Source organism: Aythya fuligula, chromosome 4 (genome assembly GCF_009819795.1).
Source record: "Aythya fuligula isolate bAytFul2 chromosome 4, bAytFul2.pri, whole genome shotgun sequence".
Classification (NCBI taxonomy): domain Eukaryota; kingdom Metazoa; phylum Chordata; class Aves; order Anseriformes; family Anatidae; genus Aythya; species Aythya fuligula.
In genome coordinates, this window is record NC_045562.1 from 35,017,217 (window position 1) to 35,041,665 (window position 24,449).

Consider the following 24,449-nt stretch of genomic DNA (forward strand, 5'->3'; position numbering starts at 1 on the left):
GGAAATAGTCTTATTGCAGCACTGCACACATCCAGACTCATTCTCCTGCTTGTTCTAAGTTGGACTTGGTAAACTGAAGGAAAAAGAAAACCAAGAAGCCCAAGGTCATTACAAAAGTAAGGGAAGTAGCATTTAGGGACATTGTTTTTCTTCACATGAAAGAATGCATCTGCATGTTACAAGCATACTGGGGAAAGAAAGAAGCTGCAATACGAAAATCAGAATATTCTTTATGAAGACCAGCAGCAGCTTCCACCAAGTCTAAACAAGTGGTATGCCCACTTAAACCAAACTCTGAGCAAGGAAAGCCTGCTTAGCAAGTAGAGTACCCAATGTCTTACAGTTATATCTCACTTTCCATTTACTATAACAGAATTGTAAGTAGCAGGTTTTTATTACCACCAAAAGAGATTGCAAATCCTCTCTACAATCTGAAGCACATGAAGGTTCTGTTTCTCCTTCAAAATTTACCTAGCAGCTGCCTTCAAGTTTTAAAGAAAGGTTGCAGATCTTTGAACTCAAACCTTCAGCTAGCAGCTGCCTTCAAGTTTTAAAGAAAGGTTGCAGATCTTTGAACTCAAACCTTCATGGCCAGATGTGCTCACTAGAATCCATGCTCACTAGAATAAAAATTTTTACATTCCTGAAATGACTGAATCAATTTCTAGATTTTTATACTGTTTGTAAAGTTTTGTTTGTTTGACAAACTGGAGTTACTCTTGTGTTGGAGGATCTCTCTCCACTGCAGCAGCTTCTTGATCACCACTTCATCAGACTGAGCTGCTGCAGCTGAAGAGATCATCATCTCCTACCGCTGGGATGAATGAAATAGGAGCCACCTCAGCTACCTCAACAGAACAGGAGTAGGAAAATCAGAGCCCTCTACCTCAGCAGTTCTCAGCACATAAACGTATGGGGACAAACTGGTGGTGGTGTGCAGCAGAACAACAGCCTGTGGTGCCTCAGAAGAGGCCCGGCACCTCATGAGGTCAGCAGCCCTCGGGAAAGGGCCTGCTCCAGCCAGCCTGCATGCATCAGCGGGCCATACAAAGTAATGCCTTGGCTTCAGTTGTCCTGCCGAGGATTCCCCTCTGAGGAAGGGCCACCAGGGCTAGCAGAGAGTACATCAGCTTCATTCTACAAGCCAGACAGCTTGTTTATTCTGCAGTCTGCTTGGCGAGAGATGGCAAGAACACATGCAGTGCTTGCTTACAAAGCCAACGGCAACAGTTGGAGAACACAGACACCAAGTACAAAGCCTGGCCGACAATTTCAGTCAGATGCAAACCATGTGACATACCTCCATAAAAAGGAGGGAGGTGCATCTTGTAACTGTAAAAGTCTTTAAAACAGTAATCCCAAGCAAAACTGACATCCAATAGCATTCGCCTTCCTCCTCCAAAAAAAGTATTGTTTGAGATGGCAGGGACTGGAAAAGCCTGTGAACCATGCTCATCTATTTGGGGGGCTTCTAGGGCCTACAGCAATCCATAATTCCTCATTCTTCACCTGTCTTTGGCAAGCATATGTTACAGGGTTTTTTTTGTTTGTTTTTCTGACTGAAAAACAGACCATGCAGTAGGTATGAGAAAAGAATCTGACAAAAAGCTATTCGCAAAGAGTAAGGAAAACAAGGAACATCGTCAAAATACAGAAGTTGGGGAGGTGGACTTAAAGAAAGTTAATTTACCCAGAAAGGATACCATGACAAGGGATTGTCTCTTGGTTGAACTGTCTAAGTCAAGGGTAGAATGGGACAGAGTAAAATAAGAGCCATTTTCACTTCTCTCCCTCACAGAATTATACATGTATTTGGAGAAAACGAACTGTGAGATGATGTATGTAAAAAATATATTGCTCTACCATGACTGGTGATGGTAGAATCATATTGTATATTCAGGCACAAGTCCAGAAAAGGTGACTGCCAGTTCACAGTTATGAATCATGAACCTCAAGAGCAGAATAAGAGGCTACAGTCTACTGAACAGAACGAACCAGCAGCAATTAATACACGAGACCACCAAAACAGAGCTAGCTTCCAGGATGTTCAAAGGCTTAAAGTGTGGCAAGACAACAGAAAAATCAAAGAGAAAAAGCACACCAAGAAAGGGCCACAGAAATTTCAGACATCTCTGCATTAATTTATTGTCTTAAAATGGTGAGAGTCATAGAGGAGACTAGAAAAAACTGCAGTTGTGAAAATATGTCCGCATTAGCAAAAAAAAAAAAAAAAAAAAAAAAAAAAAGAAGTGATTTAGTACGGGAATATTTTTATCAAACTAGATAGCAATGCCAGCTTTGTGAGCATTCAAAGATCAAACCCATGATTCTCTGATAACAGGATATGTTAAAATATGAATTATTGTTCTCCAGCGCTTCCTGAAAACCACACAAGTAACTGTGACTACCTCCCTTGGCTTTCATCGAGTCTTTTAAATGCTCACCAGAGGCTTTTATATGGTTTAAAAGTCATACCCATCCTGGAAGAGTTATTTTCTCTCTAGCATTAAAAAGCCAAAACATGTTCAACTCCAAAGTGAGAAGACAAGAGGGTCATTACTAGGAGAAGATGAGCAAATATTTTCATAAAGTAGTCTCTTTGTGTTTAACTTGGTCATTCAGGAGATTATACCCAGGAAAATATGGGGAAATATCACCAACTGGCTCACAGAGACTCACCTGGTTATAGAGGTGGCATCGTAGGCTCCCCTGGAGGTTCTAGTTCTCATCTTTCTCTGCTTTGTGCAAGGTCAGCAAGAAAAACTCTTTTCCTCCTGTCTTGTCCCATACCTTTGCTGACTTTCTGACTCCAACTATCCAGAACAAGGCAAATCAGTAAGAAAATTTCTACAAGCCACTCCAAAAATCTTCACAAGAGCCTCAGGCTAGCAGTTATTTCTTCCAAGGTAATTTCTGGAATATCTCCTATTTTTTGGCTATTAATCTCAGGTGCTATTCCAATCCACTTGGCTCATCTAACAAAGTCCAGCCGGGATGTCCTGTGCCATCACATGAAGATGTACTTTTTCCTTACACCTAATGTCTCCTCAACACAAAGAGCTGGATAACAGATAAAGAAAATATTATGTACACTGCACTGCAAGAGCAAAGAAAAATTCAAAACAGAAGAGAACTTCAAAAAGACTAACACCCCACAAAGTTTCTAACAGAGTTAGTATTGGCTGATCTCAATCCCCACTTAGAAAAAAAGAGACAAATTATGGTACTACATTCCTACAGAGGTTCTTGAAATATAAATCCGCATTTTTCTGATTGCAAACTATGAATATCAGACAAATTTTATAAAAAAATATATCAAACAATGTAAGATAATAGACATACTAACAGATTTGAGCTTTTGCAGCATCTCTTGAGGATGAGAATGGTCAGACTATGGCATCTGAGCTGGTTTTATTGGTTTGTTTCCCCAGCTGGCAGCCCAAGACATACAAGACACTAACATTCAAAAATATTTGCAACAAAACAGTCTTTACTTACTCCAAAGTTATTTCAAAGTTTACTAAAGCTTTCACAGAACCATCCGAATATGGAAAGGCAGAAACAATCTTATTTCTTAACGTCTGCATGATTGACGGTTACTGAACTTTAAAAAAAGACGTCACTACCCAACTGCTGCTGTATTCCAACAAAAGGAAGGAGCCTGGTTGGGAACAGCTGAAAGTTAATGTAGTAGGGGCTGAAGGCAAAAAACAGAGACTGAGCAAAGAGCAAACATTTCTCTCTTTTTTTTTGGTCATCTTCAACTTTTATGTACTTTCAAGACTTATGTTTGTGCCATGACTACTACTTATTAAAAACGTTAAGCTGAATTAAGAAAAGTTAATTTTGTTCTTAAAGCTTACAAATAATCATTAAAAAATACAAAAAATCAGTCCTTAACCAAGTTCTCCTACATAAGGAACTTGAACAACATGGATTTTTTCCCCCCACTTCACAAGGGGAGAAGTGTTACTTTAAAAAACCTTTACTGGACCAAGCAATGGGACTAAGATTTTTGTAAAAGATAGGACTGACTCAATCTCCAAACAGAGGCATCATTACAGTGATGCTCACATTCATATGTCTGTCTGAACACATGTGGATCTCAGTGACTCTCATGACTTTCCCCCATGCTCCTGTTAGCGATCCACAACCCACTGCAGCCAGGCCCAGGGGCTGGATTTCCAGTCAACTCCTGATCTCTCAAACTCCATCATCCAACCAAGCAGCACACTCTGCAGGTGTAAAGGGACCGTTCTTCCCTCATCTCCCCAGAGCAAAGTGTGGGGAAAGGAGCAGGGATGCCTGCCACTAGGGCAGGGAGCAGGAGTTTTCACCTCCAGCAGGTCTCCAGCAAAACAGCTGGGAGGCAGCAACACCCTCCACAAGGTAAACCTGCCTAAGGCACGCAGCCAAGAAAGGAGGTAAAGGCTGGTACACAAAAGTGCTCTCCAAATACTTTCCTCATGGAACACAGGCATTCAAACAACGGTGATGAAAAATACTGTAATGGAGGGAGGCATTTCTTTTGATGGAAACCTCCAAGTTCTTCAAGAGAGGAGATGAGACTCACTCATACATTTTACAACTACAAATAAAGCCAGATCTCATCTGAGTTCCTATCTCCTGTAGGAAATGTTTCCTATGTGAAGTATTTCTCACCATATTTCTCAGAACTCAGTAAGCATGCAATAGTGCTTACTTAGAAGTTACTTCCACAGTTTTACTGAAACACCTAGCAGGCTGTAAAAGCACAGAAATTCGGCTCATTCAGATATCGTATGATCAGATCTCAAAGAAATTTTACAAAGTTGTTAGGATACTTCAGTGTTACTACATCCATTCTAATCTTGCCTAGTTAAGAAGTCTTTCTAGAGAGCTTGTTTTATTACTGAAGTCAGTATGAGAGATAATGTGTCTCTTCACTTCTGGTTGTTCCTTCTCCAAGTTGTTTCTGTATCTGGTTTGTCAAAAAAATCTACTAAGAAGTGGACAAGACAAAGTTTTAATCAAATGTAAGCAGTAACAACAGGTTTTATTCAAAACTTCCAGTAAAGAGGACCCACTAAGATTTGGAATAAAGGTACTTAGAGTATTACAGCTTATGTGAATATAAAAGATCAAAGAAAAAAATAAACCAAGCAGTAAAAAAAATAAAAATTAAAAATATATATTTTTAAAAAGTTTGAAATAGACCCACACAGGGATTTTGAAGTCCTCCAAACAATTAACAATTACTATGTTTGGCAAAACAAGATTCTCTTACAAAATTAAAAGCCTACTTCTGTTACATACACTGTATAAAACTGCTCAATAGTTAAAGAGCACGCTGTACAATTATGTCTTGAAATACATAGAGCTGCAGCCTTCAAACTGCAGGAATTAGGCATTTTGTCCTCTTCACAGGTAAAAGAATTAACCAGCTGCACAACTGTTTGGGGGGAAAAGGAAGAGGCAAAAATAGTCAGAATTAACAAGACGAAGCCACTATAAAAATGAAACGCACAGCAAAAACTCAGACCTCTGTTTAAACTAACAAGCTATGTTTACAATATATTCTACATTTCAGTTGTCATTTCCCTTCCCACTCCCACCTCCCCCCATTCAAATATTCCTAACTCCTTTATGGTCTAAGTCTAATTAATTTCTAAACTTTCAAATACACCGTACATACATTTAGGAAAAACATACCTAACATTCTTACAGCAGTATGGTCAGGACACAATTTCCAAGATTATTACACAGTTATTGAGATTAAGCCATATGACGTTTTTGTCTTTTAAAGAGAACAGCAAGTATCAGCTTAGACAAATGGTTTTAGAGTGGACTGCAGAAATCCTGCAAAAGGCAGACTTCACCAACATTGGCTCTTAGCCCCAGAGGACACAGGAAAAAAAAAAAGTGAGCAATGGACGTAAGGAAGAAAAAAAATCTGAGTGCCAACTACAGGATGATCCTTCGGGAACTTGCTCCGACAGACTGTGGTTTGGGCTCAGTTGTCCCCCTTATGCTAAGCCATACAAATCAACTTTGCAATAGAATATTACAACGTAAACTAAAATTCTTGACACCAACAGTATGTCAAAGGGTTGTTGTGTTTTTTTTTTTGTTTTTTTTTTTTTCTGAATCCAACAGTTGGTCACAGAAGTCAAGTATTTTCATGGCTCTTATTCAGCTGTTGCCAGTTCGGGGGGCAGAGGGGGAAGTATGTGTCTGACTCATACGTCCTTCAAGTACATGCAAGGCTCAATTGTTTGCAAAATGCAAGAGCTTGGGACCTTTAAGACACTGAAGAAATAGGATTATGAGGAGAGCCCATCTGAGTAAGTACTTTATCCAGCCACTGAAGGGGACCATGAAGGTGTATCTCTATCCAGCATGGAGTGCTCGTTACATCTTGGCGATGATATTCAGCTCCCCAGCCCTGGAAACAGAACGATAAGTCGGGAAAGAAGAAAAAAATCACCTTATTTTATAATAACGAATATGTGAGAAGCACATACAAATTGTTTTCTTTCTTACTGAAATAATCTAGCTTTCAACAGTGATTATCAGCAGGATGACATTCAATTACCACATTTCAACAAACAAATCTGAAGTTAAAAAAAAATGGAAGAAGTGTCATTTTGTGATCTCTTGGAATGAGGCTCTAAATTCTCAAAGACAACTTTTGGCAATGCAAAGTTTTGTCACACCTCACCACCAGTTACATGACGTCCCACGCATAAACTTTCTGAAAAGAGGGATAATCAAGTCTTACGCACCAAGATCAAAAATAGAATAAAACGGGGAAAAATGCTGACAACAGATCAATGAATTAAAAAATGAGCTCATAGACTGACATGATGGAATTGGAGGTGAGGCATCTGTCCAACAAGAACCAAAGCATGTTTCGCAGGATGGACAGAACAAACACAATGATAGATCAGAAACATTACTCTTAGGAGAAAGAAGGCATGATAACTGCCCAGCAGACTACTTCCCAAGTTAAGACAAGTGCCAATAGGTCTTCTTTCAGCTCATATCCAATCTAGTAACAGTTATTACCAAGGATATAAACAGATATTTAAACAGCTTTCAAAATCATTTTGTAAGAGAACTGTTTTTGGTGGAGGTCTGTAGACAACGCAATGATGCTGCTCTGCATTAACCCCTAATGAAGGAATTACTCAGCTCCCAACACTGGCAGCAGCAGCTCCAAACACCATGCAGTGCAACATCCAATATGCAGGAGGTCCTGTGCATCTGTACAGACAGCACTGCTGTACAACTCTACAGGATGTGGAGCCATAAACAACCTACTGCATTTTAGCAGTCCCTACCCTAACACATCTGAAAAGTTCCATCCTCCTCTGATGTGTGACCAGACTTAAAAAAAAAAAAAAAATCAGTACACATGTTGATATTCATAGCCTCATAACAAATCTTGACTTTACATGTCCCCTTAGAACAGAAAGGTGCGTGTATTATTCCAAATAATTACTGTGTCTCCTGATTTGCTAGCTGCTGATCAGGACAGATTTAGAAGATTATGCTATCTGCATTCCCACAACCACTGCAATGACTTTCATGGCTGTCCCAGCTCCAAAAATGCCAGCCAGGAACAGAAACATGAAGTTCAGCTGAACATGCTTGAGAACAGGAGTCGGCACAGACCATAGTAGTGTAATTTAAAGAGGCAAAAGCTGATGCTATGTAGTGAATTGGTGGCTTTTACATTTTTAGGCCAAGTAATTGACTACTTAACTCTCTTCTCAAAGCTTATTGTATTGTACCATGCCATATCCCCCCCAAAATTAAAAAGACAAGCCCCATAAATCTAGAGTAATTATGAAAATAATTATACACACATTAAATAGAAGTATTCAATTGAATCATTACGTTTCAGAGAGGCATTTCAATGAAACTGGAGTAATTAACAAACATGATAGCAACGCTTCAGAAAGTGAATAGAGAGAAAGCTGAAGACCATCTGCAAGTCACCTCAGCTTTCAAAGTCTATGCATCAGGAGATTGATTTCGGTCTGTGGACAACTTTATATCATTCAGATCTGTCTTACACTTCCAGAACACTATTCCATAAATATTTAAATTCAGAAGTTATTAACAGGCTGATGGAGGGAGGCAATCAACAATTCAGAATCACCACGTTAAGAAAAAAAAAATATTTATTTTGCTTACGAAATAACCTCAAGCAAATTTTCACATACCTTTACAAAACTCATACGGAGAGTGCACATCTTAGTAAGCTCATACACTGTCTCAAAGCCATGGTTCACTGACTGTGCCAAAAGCTGAGCAAACTCCTGATTATTGAAAATCTTCAAACTGCAACCACTAGGTATTTTGCACACTGTGGTCGGATGGAAACCATGATGGTAGTTGCAGTTCCGACTTTGCACAAAAATACTGCTGTCACTGAGGCATTCGGCATACACTTCTCCACCAACATAATAGAGATGAACACCTGGAAGGAGAATGTTGACATTACGAGGTTAGATGAATTCACACCACGCATCTGTTTTTCATGGTATGTCTCCATATGTTTCTGCTTAAAGAGATTAACACTAACTGCATATCAGACCATACTCTGTCTTAAAACTTTATTTTTTTTTATGTTCCATCAGTACATGATTTGAAAGGAGGGTGTGTATGTAGGTATGCATATACGAGGATAATCAGTAATTGTTGTATTTTAATGTGCTGTATATTCAACAACAATACTCCACCAAGTACTGCAGTAATTTTGATGCTGTACGTTGGATGGCTAGGCCAGCTGAACTTTGTTCTCATTATATTTATGAGAAACAGTAACTGGGAATGCAGGAGGGGAGAGCAGATAATAAAACAGCCTCATACTGGGTTCTCTCAAAAAGTCCTGAATGCTATTTTTGCTAGCATGAGGCTTTTTTCAGCTCACTTTAATGCTTTATTTCCAACAAGCTGGAAGAAGAAAATGGCCCTTATATTCTTCATGTGTCTGTCAAATGAGGGTGCATATCAACTTCCCAGTCCTCACTGCTATTTCCCACTCCCTCACCCATCACTGGTGGCAGCAATGCCCAAAAATGTGACATACGGGGAACCTCTGTGGAAATGTGCTTGGGAGAACTCAATTCTAAAGGCTTTGAGAAACCAAGAAAATCCGCCTTTAGTGTTTATAAATGGATTATTTGCTGCTCAAACCTTTCACCTCTCACAACATCACGAGTCAAAGAAGCAAACACACAGACTTTAAAAACTAAACTGAAATCCCATCAGAATGCCTTGACTGTGCTCTGTCATGTAAGATTTTGCTGTTTTCTGTATGTGTACGTGTGTGGGAACACATATAACACCATCTGATCAGCAAAACAATTTATGGCTGCTTTCAAGTTTAGGATTTACTCCTTTTTCCTCAAAGACTAACAGTTCTAAATCATCAATAATTACACACACATACTTATTCAACAGCTTCCTTGTCTTTTCTGCTCTGCTTTGGCACACATACAGTTAAGTGCTTCAGCACGAGTCTGCTTGCAGCTGGGTTACTTTTAAAGGGAAAATGAATGAGGTGTTAAATAAATATCCTCATACTTGGTAAGATGGATGGGGCGGAAAAGAAGGGAGAAGTGTTAGGACTTGAGTGGCGCAGCACAGGTGGGGCGTACTGCTGAGAGCTGCTCAAGTCCTCCCGTAGGGAAAAGTTTTCCAGGCTAAGGGCAAAAACTTGATGACCTTCAGTTCCTTCGGTTTCAATTCTTTACTGCTCTAAGGAAGAAGATACTTCATTAATTGACACTTATTCCACATAACCACAGGTTGGGCACACGTTAACTCCCAACTGTCTCTGAAAATTTGCTAATAACGTAAGCTCCTGAAAACTTTGTCTGGCAGCAACACCCCATTGCAGGGCCAATGTCAGATTTGCATGTCATCTGCATTATAGGCAAGTCCTCAGAGAAGAGGACTGTATTAAGTCAGACACAAACCAGAAGCTTTTCTCTTTTGCAGGACACTGTCACAGCCACAGAAGAGAAGAACAAGATTCCCAATGAAAAAAGCTTACCGGCTTCTTTAAAAATGCACTTGGAAAAACTGTTTTAGCAAGTTGTCCTTCTAAAAACATGCTAGGATAGCTAATTTATGTTGGAACTAAAGGCAGATAAAAATGTTGTGCCAAGAACTATCATTTGGATTTCCATATGCACCCATAATCAAGATAAATCAAGATATTTCATTAAAAAAACTGCCTTAAGCTCTTGCTCTAATTAAGGTTATGATAGGCTTTGGGCAATAAAGAATTGATTAGGGATAAAAATTTCCTCTAATTACACAACAGGTAAGAACAATACTGTGCTTATGAGACCTGGCCAGAAAATTATGTATTTACCAATATTCTAACAAGCACTTATCACGCATGCTGAGAAGAGCAGCCTATTCTTGAAGCAAGTAGCCATTCCTAGTGGAAATATCCCCGCGAAAGAACCCCCCCAAAAAAGGATGCAAAGATTTAAAACTCACCTTTGCCAATGTGTCGCCTCGTATTCTCAATGGTGGAATTGCGGTTAACGTTGGAGAGCAGCCCCAGGCAAAACCTGTTTTTGTTGTTTGAAGGATCAGTGAAGCCATCCACCAGGATGCTGGTGGAAGAAGCGTGGAATGCCTCCCCAACGCGATTATTCAGCTCGTAATAGACAATGGAGCACCAGTGCTTTGGCTCTTCGTAAGCGACTGCCTGAACATCTGTAAAGCAACCATGCAAGTGTTACAGTCTAGTGGCACTGGAATACAGGCCTGAGATTTAAAGATTCATAAAACTGCAGATTTTGGCTGAAGATCACTGAAAGATGATCTGGATAAGCAGCTGCAGTTAAAGAAAGGCTCTTCTGTCTTCAGTTATTTTTGAACTTTTCATTACCACAAACACACAATAGGATAATTTCATCTCAACTTCACTAGCACGAGACTCACAAGTGGAAAAGGCTGGCACTAGATATTCACAGAAAAGTGCAGGAAGCTCCCAACAACATACCAAGCAGTGCCCCAATAACCCTGTTGTATTTTCTACAACATGCTATGGCGCAGGCCTGGAAAGCAGAGAAACACTTCTGCAATTGTACATCACAACCCTGAACAAGGGCCTAACACACAGAATCCTAATAATTCTGCTGGATCAAAGAGAAGATGAAATCAAGGTAGGTATTATTAATGGGAACCTTTTACTCATCAAGTGCTAGCAAATAAAAAACCTGCAACTGTTCCCCAACAGAAGAATTACTTCCAGAGCGAGGACTTCTCAGGACTTGGTTTTGCAGTATCTGGTAGCGACAAGCTCCTCCTCAGCAGCTCCTAAGCAAAGCTGGGAACTGTGCAGAATGCCAATAGGAAATCCATGGTTTGCAAGGTCTATCTGACAAGCTCTAGGAACACATGGTAGTCTTGAGGTAACACTTGTGGCTCTGCACTGGGAAAAGTTTCTTCAGAAGATCTTTACCAAAGGGAGTTTCACAGTGGGTGTCCAACAACAGCACAGGCTGCTTCAGATGTCTCCACCCAGTACGCATTCTTTCAAGTGCCAAATACAGCTACAAATTATTAAACTGCCTCCAAATAAAAGGAGGCTAGTGAAGGGATGTGGTTGCTTTATGTGGTTTCTTTTAGATGAAGGAGACTATTTCCCTCCTCAGCCTAGCGCAGTTGGACTTGCTGCTAAGATACCAGCTTTGCAGATTAAAGCTCTAACTACAGGCCAAAGTGCTAACATGAAAATAAGACTGGTGTTTCAGGAAAACTTGTTTCTCTGGCCAGAGGATTCCTTCTTCCAACCCCAAGTCTTAACTGAAATCAGCCAACTAAGACCAATTAAAATTTTCTGTCATATTCCTGCTCATACTTTCCTTTGTTCACAGATCACACCACTGTGATTTTTCTGAGATGCGAAATGAAACAAAAGAAGTTCCTCCCCAAACAAACATTACCTAGCAGATAGAAAAGGTGGCAAACAGCAGAAAGCAGGGTAACATCCTACATCATTGTGCAAAACTTCTGAGCATAATGTCTACTGCTGACTAACACCTTACTTAAAACAGTGGCAAAAAGGAGCTGGTCTTTCCTGATACCCTCATTATTTTCTATCCTCTCATGTCACTGTTAAAAAATAAAATAACAAAAATCAGTCATTAATTATTAGTAAGAGGTTACTACACTTTGAATTTACACGAAGATGCCAGCAATTATCAAAGCTGCAGCTTTACCCCAGTTCTCAAAAGTCAGGAAGAAATCTTGCCAGCTGGCCATTCTTCCAGAATGAATCATATCTCTCTCACACAGATTTCATACTAACTTCCTTACATTTGCTTTAAGTCATGCAGAGCAGGTGCGCTTAGTCTCTCTATTCCCAGCATGGGCCAACAATGGAAATTACCCAACTTCATTGACAGGATGCAGCTTGTTAAGTCAAATCTCCCAAGACTAACAAATCACTGTGAAGAACATGCTTCTGAGAGCTTGCAAGAGAAGTGCTGCAGTAAGTTTACACTAAAAACTGGTCTTTAAAAAGTCTGCTGCAGGTTGTAAAAGTGGTGAAATTACAGCATACACACACACACAAATAACAAACACAGGAAGGCATACCGAGATTTTGTTGTTATTTTCTTATTTTTTAAAAACTGAAGGGGCAGAGGTAAGACTCTACTGTACTAAACAACTAGGAGGGAGAAATACTAACAGACTTTTTATTTTGGAATGGTTGCATTTTACAAAGAAAGAAGAAAAATGCAAAACCTTTTCTTACTAATGGAAGAATTCTATGGTACATGTATATTTTAAGAGGTGCAAACATGCAAAAAGTCTGCAGTCAAGCATAAACATTGCAAATTTACTATTTACTTTGGGCCCTCAACAGCAGCAAGATACACACACGCAGTGTATCATATCAGTGAAAACTGGAAATGCTACACAGATGGGGTTTATCACATGCAAGATTCATTCCACACAGAGAGTAAATAGGTTACCAGGGAACCTATCCAAATTATTTTAAGAGAGTAAATATACTTCCTGAAACCAGACATTAAGCTTAGCAACAAAACAAGTACAAAACTCAAACAATAGTTAAATTGTTCATGCGCTTGTGATCTTTATAATCATTCTGGCACAGCATTCAGCTTGCTGCTCTTTCTTGGCATGGTCAGTAACTGTGTAAGCTTATGTGTTCTCTAAAAGGGGCTATTTCTCACAATGTGACGAATGCACTAAATCCTTTACTCAGCAGTCACGGCTGGCTGCAAAGGCTTTAAAAAGCAATGTGTAAAAAGATGTCTATGTCATAGTACATAAAGCAATAGGATATATACTTTTTTTAAATTATAGATTTCAAAGTCTGTAGCAATGCCAGCGCTGGCAGACAGCTCTGAGTTTTGAACCATGTGCTGCCATTGCCAGACTCAAAGATGGAATAAAAATGGGGAGAGGAGGGATCAAAACACACACACAGACAAAAAGTGAAATTAAAAAAAGCTTTAAAAAGCTTTTTTTTTTTTTTTTTAAACCCAGGAGAAGTGTTAACTATTTGAAGCAGAGCATATTCTCTAAGGATGTTAATTTAAGAACTGAATTCAAAACAAAAACATAATGAGAACAGACATTTTATGACATGCACCGTCTCAGAGCAAAAAATACAGATACTCCAGTTGCCTGTGAAAAACATCTGTGGGCATTTACATAATTGACAGTATTATCCATCCTCTGATCAAGTCTTTGGAGAACTATGCTTGACTATAGCTACTGTCATCCACAATTCAGTAAGCGCTGTATAGTGTTAACTGTACTGCACCTATAAATTAATGTATTTGCAAGGGATACAGAGATTCCTTTCCTTGCACATACATAATTTCAGCACTGCACATAGAAATGTGCTGCATTGTAAGAATCCTCTCTGTTCAGGAATTATAATTTCCAGACACAAAATATATAAAAATTACTTTGGTCATGACTTTGTTGGGAGTCAGAAAGTAATAAAGCCCACATACTTTCATTTTGAAATGAGTTATGTTCTTGTTATAAATAAATATTTACTTCTAAAAAATCATCTCCAGATTTATTATTTTTCCCTGTTGGTGTAAGACATAAAAAGTTGTTTGTGTTTTTGTCCTCTTTCCTCCTGCTAAACATTTCCATAAACAACACACACACAATATTAAAAATGAAAAGTCAATTATTAACAGCATCCAAGAAGTTCTGAAGTACTTCACTGTTAAGAAGCAAAGCAGAAAAGGAGAAGGAAGTATTTTTACCTCCTCTGTGTATGTCAGGATGGATTGCAGGTGCCATCATGTTGGTATCCATTGGCTGGGAGGTATCGTGTGTCATCTGATCTTCCGGAGGCAGGTAGGCAGGAGGGGGAGTATCAGCTAAGTATAGAAAAAGCAGAGATACACAAACCCTTTCCTCTCTTTAAAGTATATATATACATACCCACATAAACAGTTTCGGCCTGGAAATGCTTCCATCCTGACTCAGCTATAAACTTCCACCCACCAGAAATCTAAGAAAGCAATCATGGACCTTGATTCAGGAAAGCAAAGAATTACTGTGCATATTAAGCACAACACTTATAAAAACAAGTCACTCCCTGCCCCCCACCAAGCCACAAAAGAAAGCTTAGCTACGTTGCCAGTCCATGTCTTCTGCAGGTTGAAAGTGCCATATAGACATTAACACACAGCGCTCTCAGGATCAGACCCAAAGTAAATATTGAATATGGTAAATATGAACACAAGTTGGAGCAGAAAGCTTTCAGTTCTAACTTCTGTTTCCAGCATGATTCCACCAGCAAAGTATGCAAACATCCCTGATACATCCACGACTTTATTATTACTATTGCAAAGTAATGCTTTACAGTCTAGCTCCTTTTCCCTAGAGAGGAAACAGTAGAAAGTATAGAGGAACCCAAATTTTACATAACTTTTGGGTCTGGAATTTATTTGCCCGTGTCTCCTACTGGCTGCACTGTCCAGTTCAGAATTGAATCACTAACATAAAAACCATCCCATGCACTCTGACTGTACTCACTAAAACACTGCCATTGCGCTGCTCGAATTGCCGTAACCAGGTACTTGCGCTGCTCTCCAGCTACCTATGGTGCTTCCCAGAATCTGCAGGAAGCTGCTGATGGCACCACCTCCCTGTACACCACAGAACCCTCTCTTCCACATGAGTTGCACAGGGGCACATGCAAAAGAGAGAAACCCTTGGCCAATTTCTGCAAGCTTTTGTTGCACAAGCTGGGGTTAGATCACCACTGTTCTACCTCCGGTGAACACAGCTGCTGCTCATCCCACAACAGTATCTTGAGGCCTTCAAAACCCTAAATACCAAATCAGTGTCAAGAAAAGGCAGGAGAACCATACCACTGATTTGTAACTATTTCTCTCTTTTTTTTCTTTTTTTTTTTTTTTAAAAACACAAGCTAATGACATTTATTCACTGCTTGTTACTTCAGAGATATTCTGCTGCGAGCTTTATGTCTAGCACTGGCAGGTACATTCCTAATTCCCTTCTGTGAATACCCTTGGTTGAAGGAGTGAGCAGCAGGGAGAAGACAATGACTACAGGACTGCATTAAAAGCTTAATGGTCTGAAGTGGAATTTAAAAGTCTCCTGTTTTACTAAGCCTGAGACATTTGTGTGTGTGCAAACATGATGTTGGTGATGCACAGATAAGGAAACAGGGCTGTAAGGCTATAAGCAACAAATTAACCTGTATCTGTGAAGTTTTCAAGATCTTTGGACAATTATTTTTTTTTTTTTTTTGTATTTTCCAGAAGTCAATCTCCTCTTTCCCTAGCAGCGGACAATTGTCCAGAACTAAGTATGAAGGACATCAGTATCTTGACTTTGCTCTAATTCAGTTTCTTCACTGCAGCTGCTGACTCGTCTTTATGGGGATGTGAACAGAACAAACCCCTCAAAGATCAACTGAGCTTCCACAGGCCAATGTTCAGGAAGACCTTCCTGTTGGAAAAGCCTTGATTTCTGCCTGCTGGAAGAAACCCAACCACACCAATCATATTTAAAGCAAAACAAAAACACAGAGGCAAGACAGCTGTTTCTACCTCAACTTTTCACATTTTAAGACAAAAAAAAAAACACAACACCTTCTTCCTTCCCTCCTGCCTCTGCAAGTTCAGTAGTCTTCATTCATGATAGAAACATTTTCAAGAGAAACACCTATCAGCAGCAGAAATCTATGGATGATAATTTTACCTAATAGAAAACAGATTTTCACAAGTCTGCCACTTTTGTTTACACATGGTCTCCTACAGCCCCTGAAGAAAACATGCAACCAGGCTATCCGTAAGCATTTGCACAGAGTCCTTCTAGCATTTAGATCAAAAGATCTCTCACAGGCTCTTCTGCAATTTTTTTCTTTTTACGAATTTGCATATAAAAACATAAAAAAGACAGCTGCACAGAATTTTCTGCAAGCAGCTGTCAACAATAAATAAAGTTTGCTACTTTTTTGACTTTAGGAATTAAAATAGCCTGAAGATTTCTTTTTGGGGCCTTAAGGAACTGTTTTACCGTTGAAATATATTTGTTTCTTGAGATAATCTTATTGCATGAAGAAATTTTATCAGGTAGCAGCAGCATGATCTCCTTGAGAAACATCCTTCTTTTGCAGAACTACAGCTCTGTGCTAAATTTATGATGACCTCTTTCCTAAGCAAGAATGAGCCATAGCATTCTTCTTGCACATTAAGTGTTACGCTCTCTGGGCTACACTGTTGAACAACCATCCCAGAAAAACCCCTAGTTTTGAATCACTTCCTCCACTCCAAAACAGTTTTAATCTTAACATTTTAATCGTGTTTGAAAGAGTAAAAAATATTTAAAACCTCGCTATTATTACCTTAGACAAACCAATTACATAGCCTTTATTACCTACCATCTCTCAGCTTACTATTGAACACAGGTGTTGGCTGATAATCAAGCATTATTACGCAAAAATATGAAGATACCTGTGACGTCCAACACATTGTCACTTCTGAAGAGTCACAGAAGCTGACCATACCTGGCATCTGGAAAGGACTTCCTGGGTCTGAGCTGGCTGGAGAATGGGGGTAGGTGCTGCTGCTGCTTCCAGGAGAGTTTGGATAGCTGCTGTTTGGTGAGTGGGGGAACGGGTGACTGTTGGGTTGTTGAAAAGAGTCCGGGAAAGTAGCGTTGTGCGGCATGTGGGGCTCATTTTGTCCTAGGTTGCGGAACTGAGCCAAGAGGCTGTGCTGAGGGTTGTACTCGCTGTGCCTTGGGACCAGCACTGGAGGAAGAACTGAAAAGGGAGAAAAAAATAAATAAAAAAAAGGAAAGAGACACAGCATTAGAGACTCAGTTCTGAAGGACTAGGATATACCTGGAAAAAAAACATTCTTCACCCCCTAGGGCAAATTTACAGCTGCTTTAAAAACAAGGTAGTCAAATCTAGGAACACATGTCTAAGCAAGAACTCTCTTCCTTATATCCGGTTACTGCATAGCTTGAGTTTGTAGCGATCATGCTAGCTGCCCTGCTCACCAGCCCGCAGCTTGTTTTCAGAGGGCCAGGGGAGAAGAGCCAAGGCCGAGCTGCAATTCCACATTTCGGTTTTATTTGCACAGAGAAATGCTGAGAAGCAGTCCCAGTGCAATGCTGACAGGCACTTCATTCTGCTGCACTTGTGAGCCTGCTAATCACGTAATGGCCTGTAACCCAAAGCCTTGCTAATGACAACAGGTATTTTTTTTCTGAAGACAATACTAATATTATATAGGCCTTGAACTGAGCCTTGTCCCAACAGCTGTAATTTTATTTTTAACCTAGGCTATGCTCTTACCAGTTAGTACTAAAATGGTTGTTAACCCTTCAAGTCAGTTTACAAGTGCAATTTAAATAAAAATTATCTAGTTCAAAATAATAATAATAAAACTGAGCTGCAATTGAGGTCCAACTATATGCTACTATGGGATCAGAGAAACACACATCAGAAACCGCTGGTCTCCCCGCACTCTCAAGGCCTCCTCACCAGAGGAAAACAAAGGTCTCTTTAACTGGGCACACGAACACAATATCAGCTACACCAAGATAAAAAAAAAAAAAAAATCAGATCTTTTTCTAGTGCCTCGGCCTCTACCTTTGAATGCCTCACAGTAAAGTGCAAGGTACCCAAAAGATTAAGTGCTAGTCTTATTAGAGACTGAGATTCTGGGGTGATGAAGGAAAGCAGAGGAGAAAGAAATGCAGGGAGAGGGAGATCCATGCACACAGAAGTGGAATAAGAAGTTATTGTCCTCCACACCTGCCCCTTCCCTTCACCACCTCTATTTCCCAACTCCACAGCCCAACAAGACCAGAGGAAATCCCATGTGTGCCTTCAAGGGAAGGTGCCAAAACCCACAAGGCATTAAAGCCATCTCCCTGAGCCTCCTGTCCTGTCCCCAAAACCCGGTGGCCACACTGGAGACAAACAGAAGGAAAAGAAAAAGCCTCCGCAGCCAAAACTGTATCACTGCTATTAAGAAAGGTGTTCAGAGACAGCTGCTTCACCCAAAGATGAATTATAAACTCATCGAAAAACAAGAACGAAATGTTAAAAAGTCATCTTGCTAAAGGGGTTCTTCCAATGCATCAGAACACCTCCAGCACTTGGCTTATACAGAAGCATTCAGGCTCTTCCCTTTAGTGTCCGGGGTGTGAGAGCACCACAGCATTGTTCCACCCATAGACCAGGCCTAAGGCCTAGGCCCAAATTTAAACTTTATACGAAAGGATGCCATGCCACACAACTTGCTCTCTATTCTGAAAGTAAGCCAAACATTAACTGAATAAAAAGATTTTCCTTACTGTTTTGTTTTGCTTATGCATAACGGAGACAGAAATTAATGCACCAGATTTTTGCCTGCTACTGGCATTAATGTAGGAAAGGCTTGATCCCAGAAACCTTCCCTGAATAGACACTCTGAGGAAAAAAAGTCACACCTCATGACTGAAATTAAGGCTGTTAGTGTCAAAAACAAGTTTTAAAGACTTGATCTGATGTTTCACTTTCTTAGAGCAGCTTCACTGAGCTTCAGTGGATCTCAAGTACTTGAGACAGATGTCATTCCTACGGAGATTTGTTTAGATACGAAATTTTTAACCAACTCCATCTTACCAGGAATATGGAAAATTCCTAATTACAGCATTTTCTGAAACAAAGCACATCCATCTACCGTACTTTGGAAGCTCCCAACTGCGAAACACCCCAGGAGGAGCTGCATCTCCCTCGGCCAGGCAAGCTGCCTCTTGCCTCTAACACAACTGTTCTCGGAGGTCGCTGGTAAAAGCCACCAAAAAAAAGCATTCAGGTGGACATCACGAATCCCCCTTCTCACAACACAGCTAATGTCAAACCCAGTCTTTCTGAATTTTAGGATCTCTTCGAATTAAACGTGTTCTGTTAAGCCTAACAGTTCTTTTGTAGTGAGGTCAAGCAACACATTAATTGTTATGGCCAACGTCTGCTGGACTCATAAATTACTAGTGAAGTGAAAAAACTAACAATGAGATCATGTGTTAAAAACTATTTTCCCTTTCCTGTCTTTATGATTCTTCCTTACGTTTCTGACCATTTAAAAAAACACAGCTTTCCTATCTCTTCCTTTCCTGCGGATGAAGGTCAAACCATTAACTTTTCTAAAGTTAATTTGTGCAGAAAGTACATCACCTACCTTTCCCATCCCCAACCTCACATTAAACAATGACACACATGACATCACAGGAAGCCACGCGATTTATAGCATTCTAAAATAGCTGGAGAACAGGATATTTTCTGTATGTTTTCTGTAATTAAAATAAGGCAGTGTCTGATTTTCCCCAAGGAAAATATATGCATGTTTTTGCCTATTGGGCAGAACCACTGGTGAAGTTTAGAAAGACTTGAGACAAGAACCCATCTCCTCTTCCCTACACTTTTCCTCCAACTAGTTCTCCAACCTAAAATAATTAAATATCAACTTCTTCAACATACACATGGAGAAGTGAGGAAGAAAACAAGTGGTACTGATACCACCTAAATAGACTCCAAAACATCACTACAGAACGTACTTGGGCACTGCTCCTATTTTAGCCAGGGGAGTTTTAGGCTAGATGTAGCCAGGGGAGTTTTAGGCTAGATGTTAGGAAGAACTTCTTCACTGAAAGGGTTGTGAGGCATTGGAACAGGCTGCCCAGGGAAGTGGTGGAGTCACCATCCTTGGAAGTCTTCAAAAGACGTTTAGATGTAGAGCTTAGGGATATGGTTTAGTGGAGGGCTGTTAGCGTTAGGTTGGAGGTTGGACTCGATGACCTTGAGGTCTCTTCCAACCTAGAAAATTCTGTGATTCTGTGATTCTGTGATATTTCACACTTCCCTGCTTAAAACCTTAAATGAAGAGAAAAAGCCCCAAAGGCCACGCCAGATAGGACAGAGACCACTCCAATTAGTCCAAGGCCGAGACAATCACTCACTGCCACAACCTGATCTCTCTGCAGCTCAAGGGCTTTTTGGCAGCCTCGCTGCTCCTGCTGGAGTCACTGAGGAGTTAATCTGAACGTCACTCACCCGTAAACGAAGACGTGATCAGGGACTGGACCCTTCACAAGTATGGACGGATGCCAGGAGCTCAAAGTGTAAAGGGGGATTCATACCATTAATGCTCCCCTCGCCCTGTGTAAGGCTTCTGGTCAGGTTGCAGCCCTCAACCATATGGAATAACAAATTACCAGGGCTCTGTACAGCAGGGGAGGAGGCCGATCTCTGCTGCAGCTGCCAACTCCAGGAAAAGGTATAATTGAAGGGGAAAAAGCATGAGCGAGTTACTCTGGGCTAAGCCAGCACACCTGTTGCTATAAAACAATGAAGGGCTGCACATCTTTGTTGTGGGGATCTCTGCAGGATGCTGCTGTGACAGTTTGCAGACAGAATTTCCCCCTTTTTTGCTGCCTTTAGTGGAAGGGAAAACAGATACAGAGAAATGAAAGATTGTTTTTTTAAATGATCACTACTCAGTAGGATGCACTTCTTTAAAGGAAACACACTACAAAATACACTGTTGTGTTAAAAATCTACTGTAACAAACCATTTAATGGACTATGGCCTTAAGTCATCAGACAGCTTGATTTTTGGACTTTCTCAAACACCAGATTAAAAGGTTTAAGGGGCTGAACTGTGCCTAAATTTTGCTGCAGATGTGGACCTGGAGGCCAGCATTAATACATGACTACTAGCAGTAACCCTACTACTAATGGCTGAAGAAGGTAAACCACCTGGCAGTCAAGCTGGGTATGTTTGCAGAACCGTAGCAAAGACGAGAGCCTGTATCTGTCAACCCAGTACGACAGCCTGGGAATTGGGTAGCTTGTTTTTAAACATGCAAATCATCATCAGAGTATGCCTGCACCAAACAAGTGGAGCTGTATTAAAGAAATTACAGCTACAGGGCAATTTCACCCACAGGGCCATTTCATCTAAGAGCCAAGAATGCCAAAAACATACAAGATAGACCAAAGACGACCTGGCTTTTCAGATAAATGTTTCAACTAACCACACCAAGAAAGAAATGCCTTTATGAAAGTGTAATGGTGGCCTTTGAAGACAGCTACTGATTTCTACTCTTTGTATCTCCAGCATGTCATCTTGTTCCTCAGAAAACTAACAGGTGTGCCTTCCTCGAGATTTTGGTTTTCCTTTCTGTTCTATTTTCACACTTCAGAGATATTGATTTTAGCAAACATAGGAAGTTGCCAATTTTTGATTACAACTTCTTTTTTAAAGCCTCTCTCTAAAAAAAAAAAAAAAAAAAAAAAAAAAAAAAGCAAACAACCTACTCACCAAAGGACCTGCTGTACTTTTGAAGTAACTTGTTTTCGATTTGTATGGGGTATATTATTTAACGCAATCCCAGGTGACAGCTAGTTTCCCTCAAGGTTTGTTTTTTGCCCTTTGCGTGTTACATGAAGATTTAGGTAGGGGGGTATCTCCTTCCACGTCTGGAAATTTAAAGACCAAGTACTGGCATAAACCAAGGAGCCATATAAAAGAAAGGAAGTTTTGATCACCCTTTCTTTCCAAAGTAAATGTCACTCTTTCTGTGACCTTTAGGAAACAAAAGGATGAGCAACTGCTGCTGCACTTTCAACCATTCTGCTCTTAAAAATCACGATGACTTGGTAGATGTATGTTATGTACAAGCGTTTGTGCAGGCTTATACCAAAACATGGCCTCCAACCCTTATGAAGGCCTTGGGGCACTATCATTAGATGGTGCACTTTAATTTCCAAGCATCATATAGCTGTATTTTCATATGGATTTATGCAAAGCCACTCATGTTTTACGGGAAAAATAAAACTGCAGGTTGGGAAGGAGGGAAATCCTCACACAACAGTTGGTACTGTCTGGAAATGGGCATGAAAACATGGGGCTGGGGGAGGAACTTGAGGCTTGTACCCTGAAAAGACAAAGCAGGAAAGGAAGCTGCAGGAAAACAAGGGGAAAAAAAACACACAACAAAACCCCAAAACATAGTGTTAAACTAACAAATTTCAATCCTTGTGAAGACTTCTAGCTTAATTTCCTGCTTTTGACGCCACAGCTGCTGAAATCGGCTGTGGCATCCTGGTGAGCAGCCCAGTCCCACGGTGGGAACAGAGCAGGTACCAGCGCATACCCAGCTGAGCGTGCTCAGCTCTGCTTGCTGTCTCTAGCATTAACGAGTCATTGAGGCCCGCTGCCTGAAGTGTCTTGCCAAGATCTTGCTTGTAAACAATAAAACACCAAGTAGAAAGAAAACTTTGAATGTCATTAGGTTTTCTCGTGTTGCCTGAAACAAGACCTGGCAAAATTGAATGTTCTCTGACCAGAGGACAAGTTCTCACATACAAAGACACTGACATGTCTACGCTTAGGTTCGAGTTTACTCTTGGTTAAAAATAATTAATGCTCTTGTGGCAAACGCAATTCTCCAAGAATCTCACTACTTTATGTTGTTCCAATAGCACCTGGCTGAAGCAAGGCTGTGGTAGCACACCTTTGCTGTACTGTTTTCTCTAACCAAAGTGCCAGCCTTTTGGACTTTTGCTCCAAACCTAAGTTCCAGTAGCTGCAATTGAAAAGGCTCAGTCCTAGCTGTCCAGCAGTCTGTGCTGGGTGACAGACAGACAGACATTCCAGACCTTCTATTCCGGGAGAAAGCTGAGAGCTGCCTTGTTTTCTCAACTCTTTGCTTTATTTTGCAGTTTCTGTAGACCTCACAGCTTGACTTGTCCTTTTACATAGTTGCAACTGAAGACTGTATTTAAAAACAGAATGGGGAGAAAAAAAAAAACGCAGTTGTCGCTTTATTGACTTTACTTTTACATCAGACATCTGGTCTAAATGCATTTGGCAAGTAATATTAGTACATTTCCTGCATTACAATATTCAGCTAACATTAGATTTTACTTGCGGATGCTCTGATAAGCTAACATTTTGATTAAACTGACATTTGTCAAGGCCAATTTCAGAATTTAGTACTAATTGTATGCACATTAGTGAGGGAGTTCTTGTAAGCTGATTTGGAGGGAGAAGCAGTCCTGATACAGGAGGAAGTTACAGTGTGATAGCGTGTATTAAGCTGGACATTTACACAGAGCAGAGTTCAAATTACCTGTATGAAAACCACAGTCACCATCCTACTGGATAGGTTAAAACTTGGAAGTCTGGTCTTCTAAGTCAGAAGAAACATCTGAATCTGGTTAATTAAAAATAAAAGGAAACAAACACATTGTTCTTGACAAATCCCATCCCTTTGTCATGGCTCTGTTTTCTGACACATGGTGAGATTGGACAAAAACCCCTGCAGTTTAGACCATCCTCTCCTTTTTGTCTCCCTATTTCAGCTCTGGGGGGGAATTTTAGAAGGGAATTCTGCAAAAGTGAAGCGAGGAAAGTTTCCCACTACTTGCCAAGCAAACTGACAGTTGTTTGCTATTTTGGGGAACCATCCTATAATTGCACCCACCTGTTGTAGCATGCTATTTTTAAAGTTACGCCCAACAGCAGGGTTACACAGCAATAAGGCAAAGCTTCCCAGCAATGCTCACGCACCCCCAACCCTGCAGAGGTGCAGAAACCCTGCTACGGGGATAAAAGAGCAGGTTTTTGTAGATTGGTTCTGTGTACCATCTCCTCTTTCCCTGGTTCAGATCAGCTGTTGGCTTGTGCTGCTCTGATTTCTTTTTCCTCCGTTTTCTTTCCCACTCCCCTCTCTCAGCTCTTTCTCTCCTCCTCCCATTTCGCATATATTCTCCCTCCCCAGCTTCCTCCCCCTTACACTCCCACCCCCAGGGAAGCAGCAGCTTCCCCCCTCCGTGTTCCCAGTGTCCCCCCAGTCTCTCCCCATCCAGCACCGTCCTCCAGAAGGCCGGACGGCGGGGGA

General features: G+C 40.5%; 1 protein-coding gene across 3 annotated transcripts in view; it reads right to left on the reverse strand.

The window, feature by feature from the left end:
- Positions 1-4,989: 4,989 nt before the first annotated feature.
- The window catches only part of SMAD1 (SMAD family member 1), a 46,823-nt gene continuing 27,363 nt past the window's right edge, over positions 4,990-24,449 (reverse strand). For 2 of the 3 annotated variants that reach the window (XM_032186987.1, XM_032186988.1), the window contains exons 3-7: positions 17,054-17,311; positions 14,274-14,390; positions 10,504-10,725; positions 8,211-8,467; positions 5,004-6,424 (exon numbers count right to left, since the gene is read on the reverse strand). In XM_032186987.1, coding sequence (XP_032042878.1) covers positions 6,281-6,424; positions 8,211-8,467; positions 10,504-10,725; positions 14,274-14,390; positions 17,054-17,311 — 998 coding nt within the window. In that variant the 3' untranslated portion in view covers positions 5,004-6,280. Of the gene's footprint in view, positions 6,425-8,210; positions 8,468-10,503; positions 10,726-14,273; positions 14,391-17,053; positions 17,312-24,449 lie in introns of all 3 variants that reach the window. The other variant, XM_032186989.1, reaches the window with a different exon arrangement.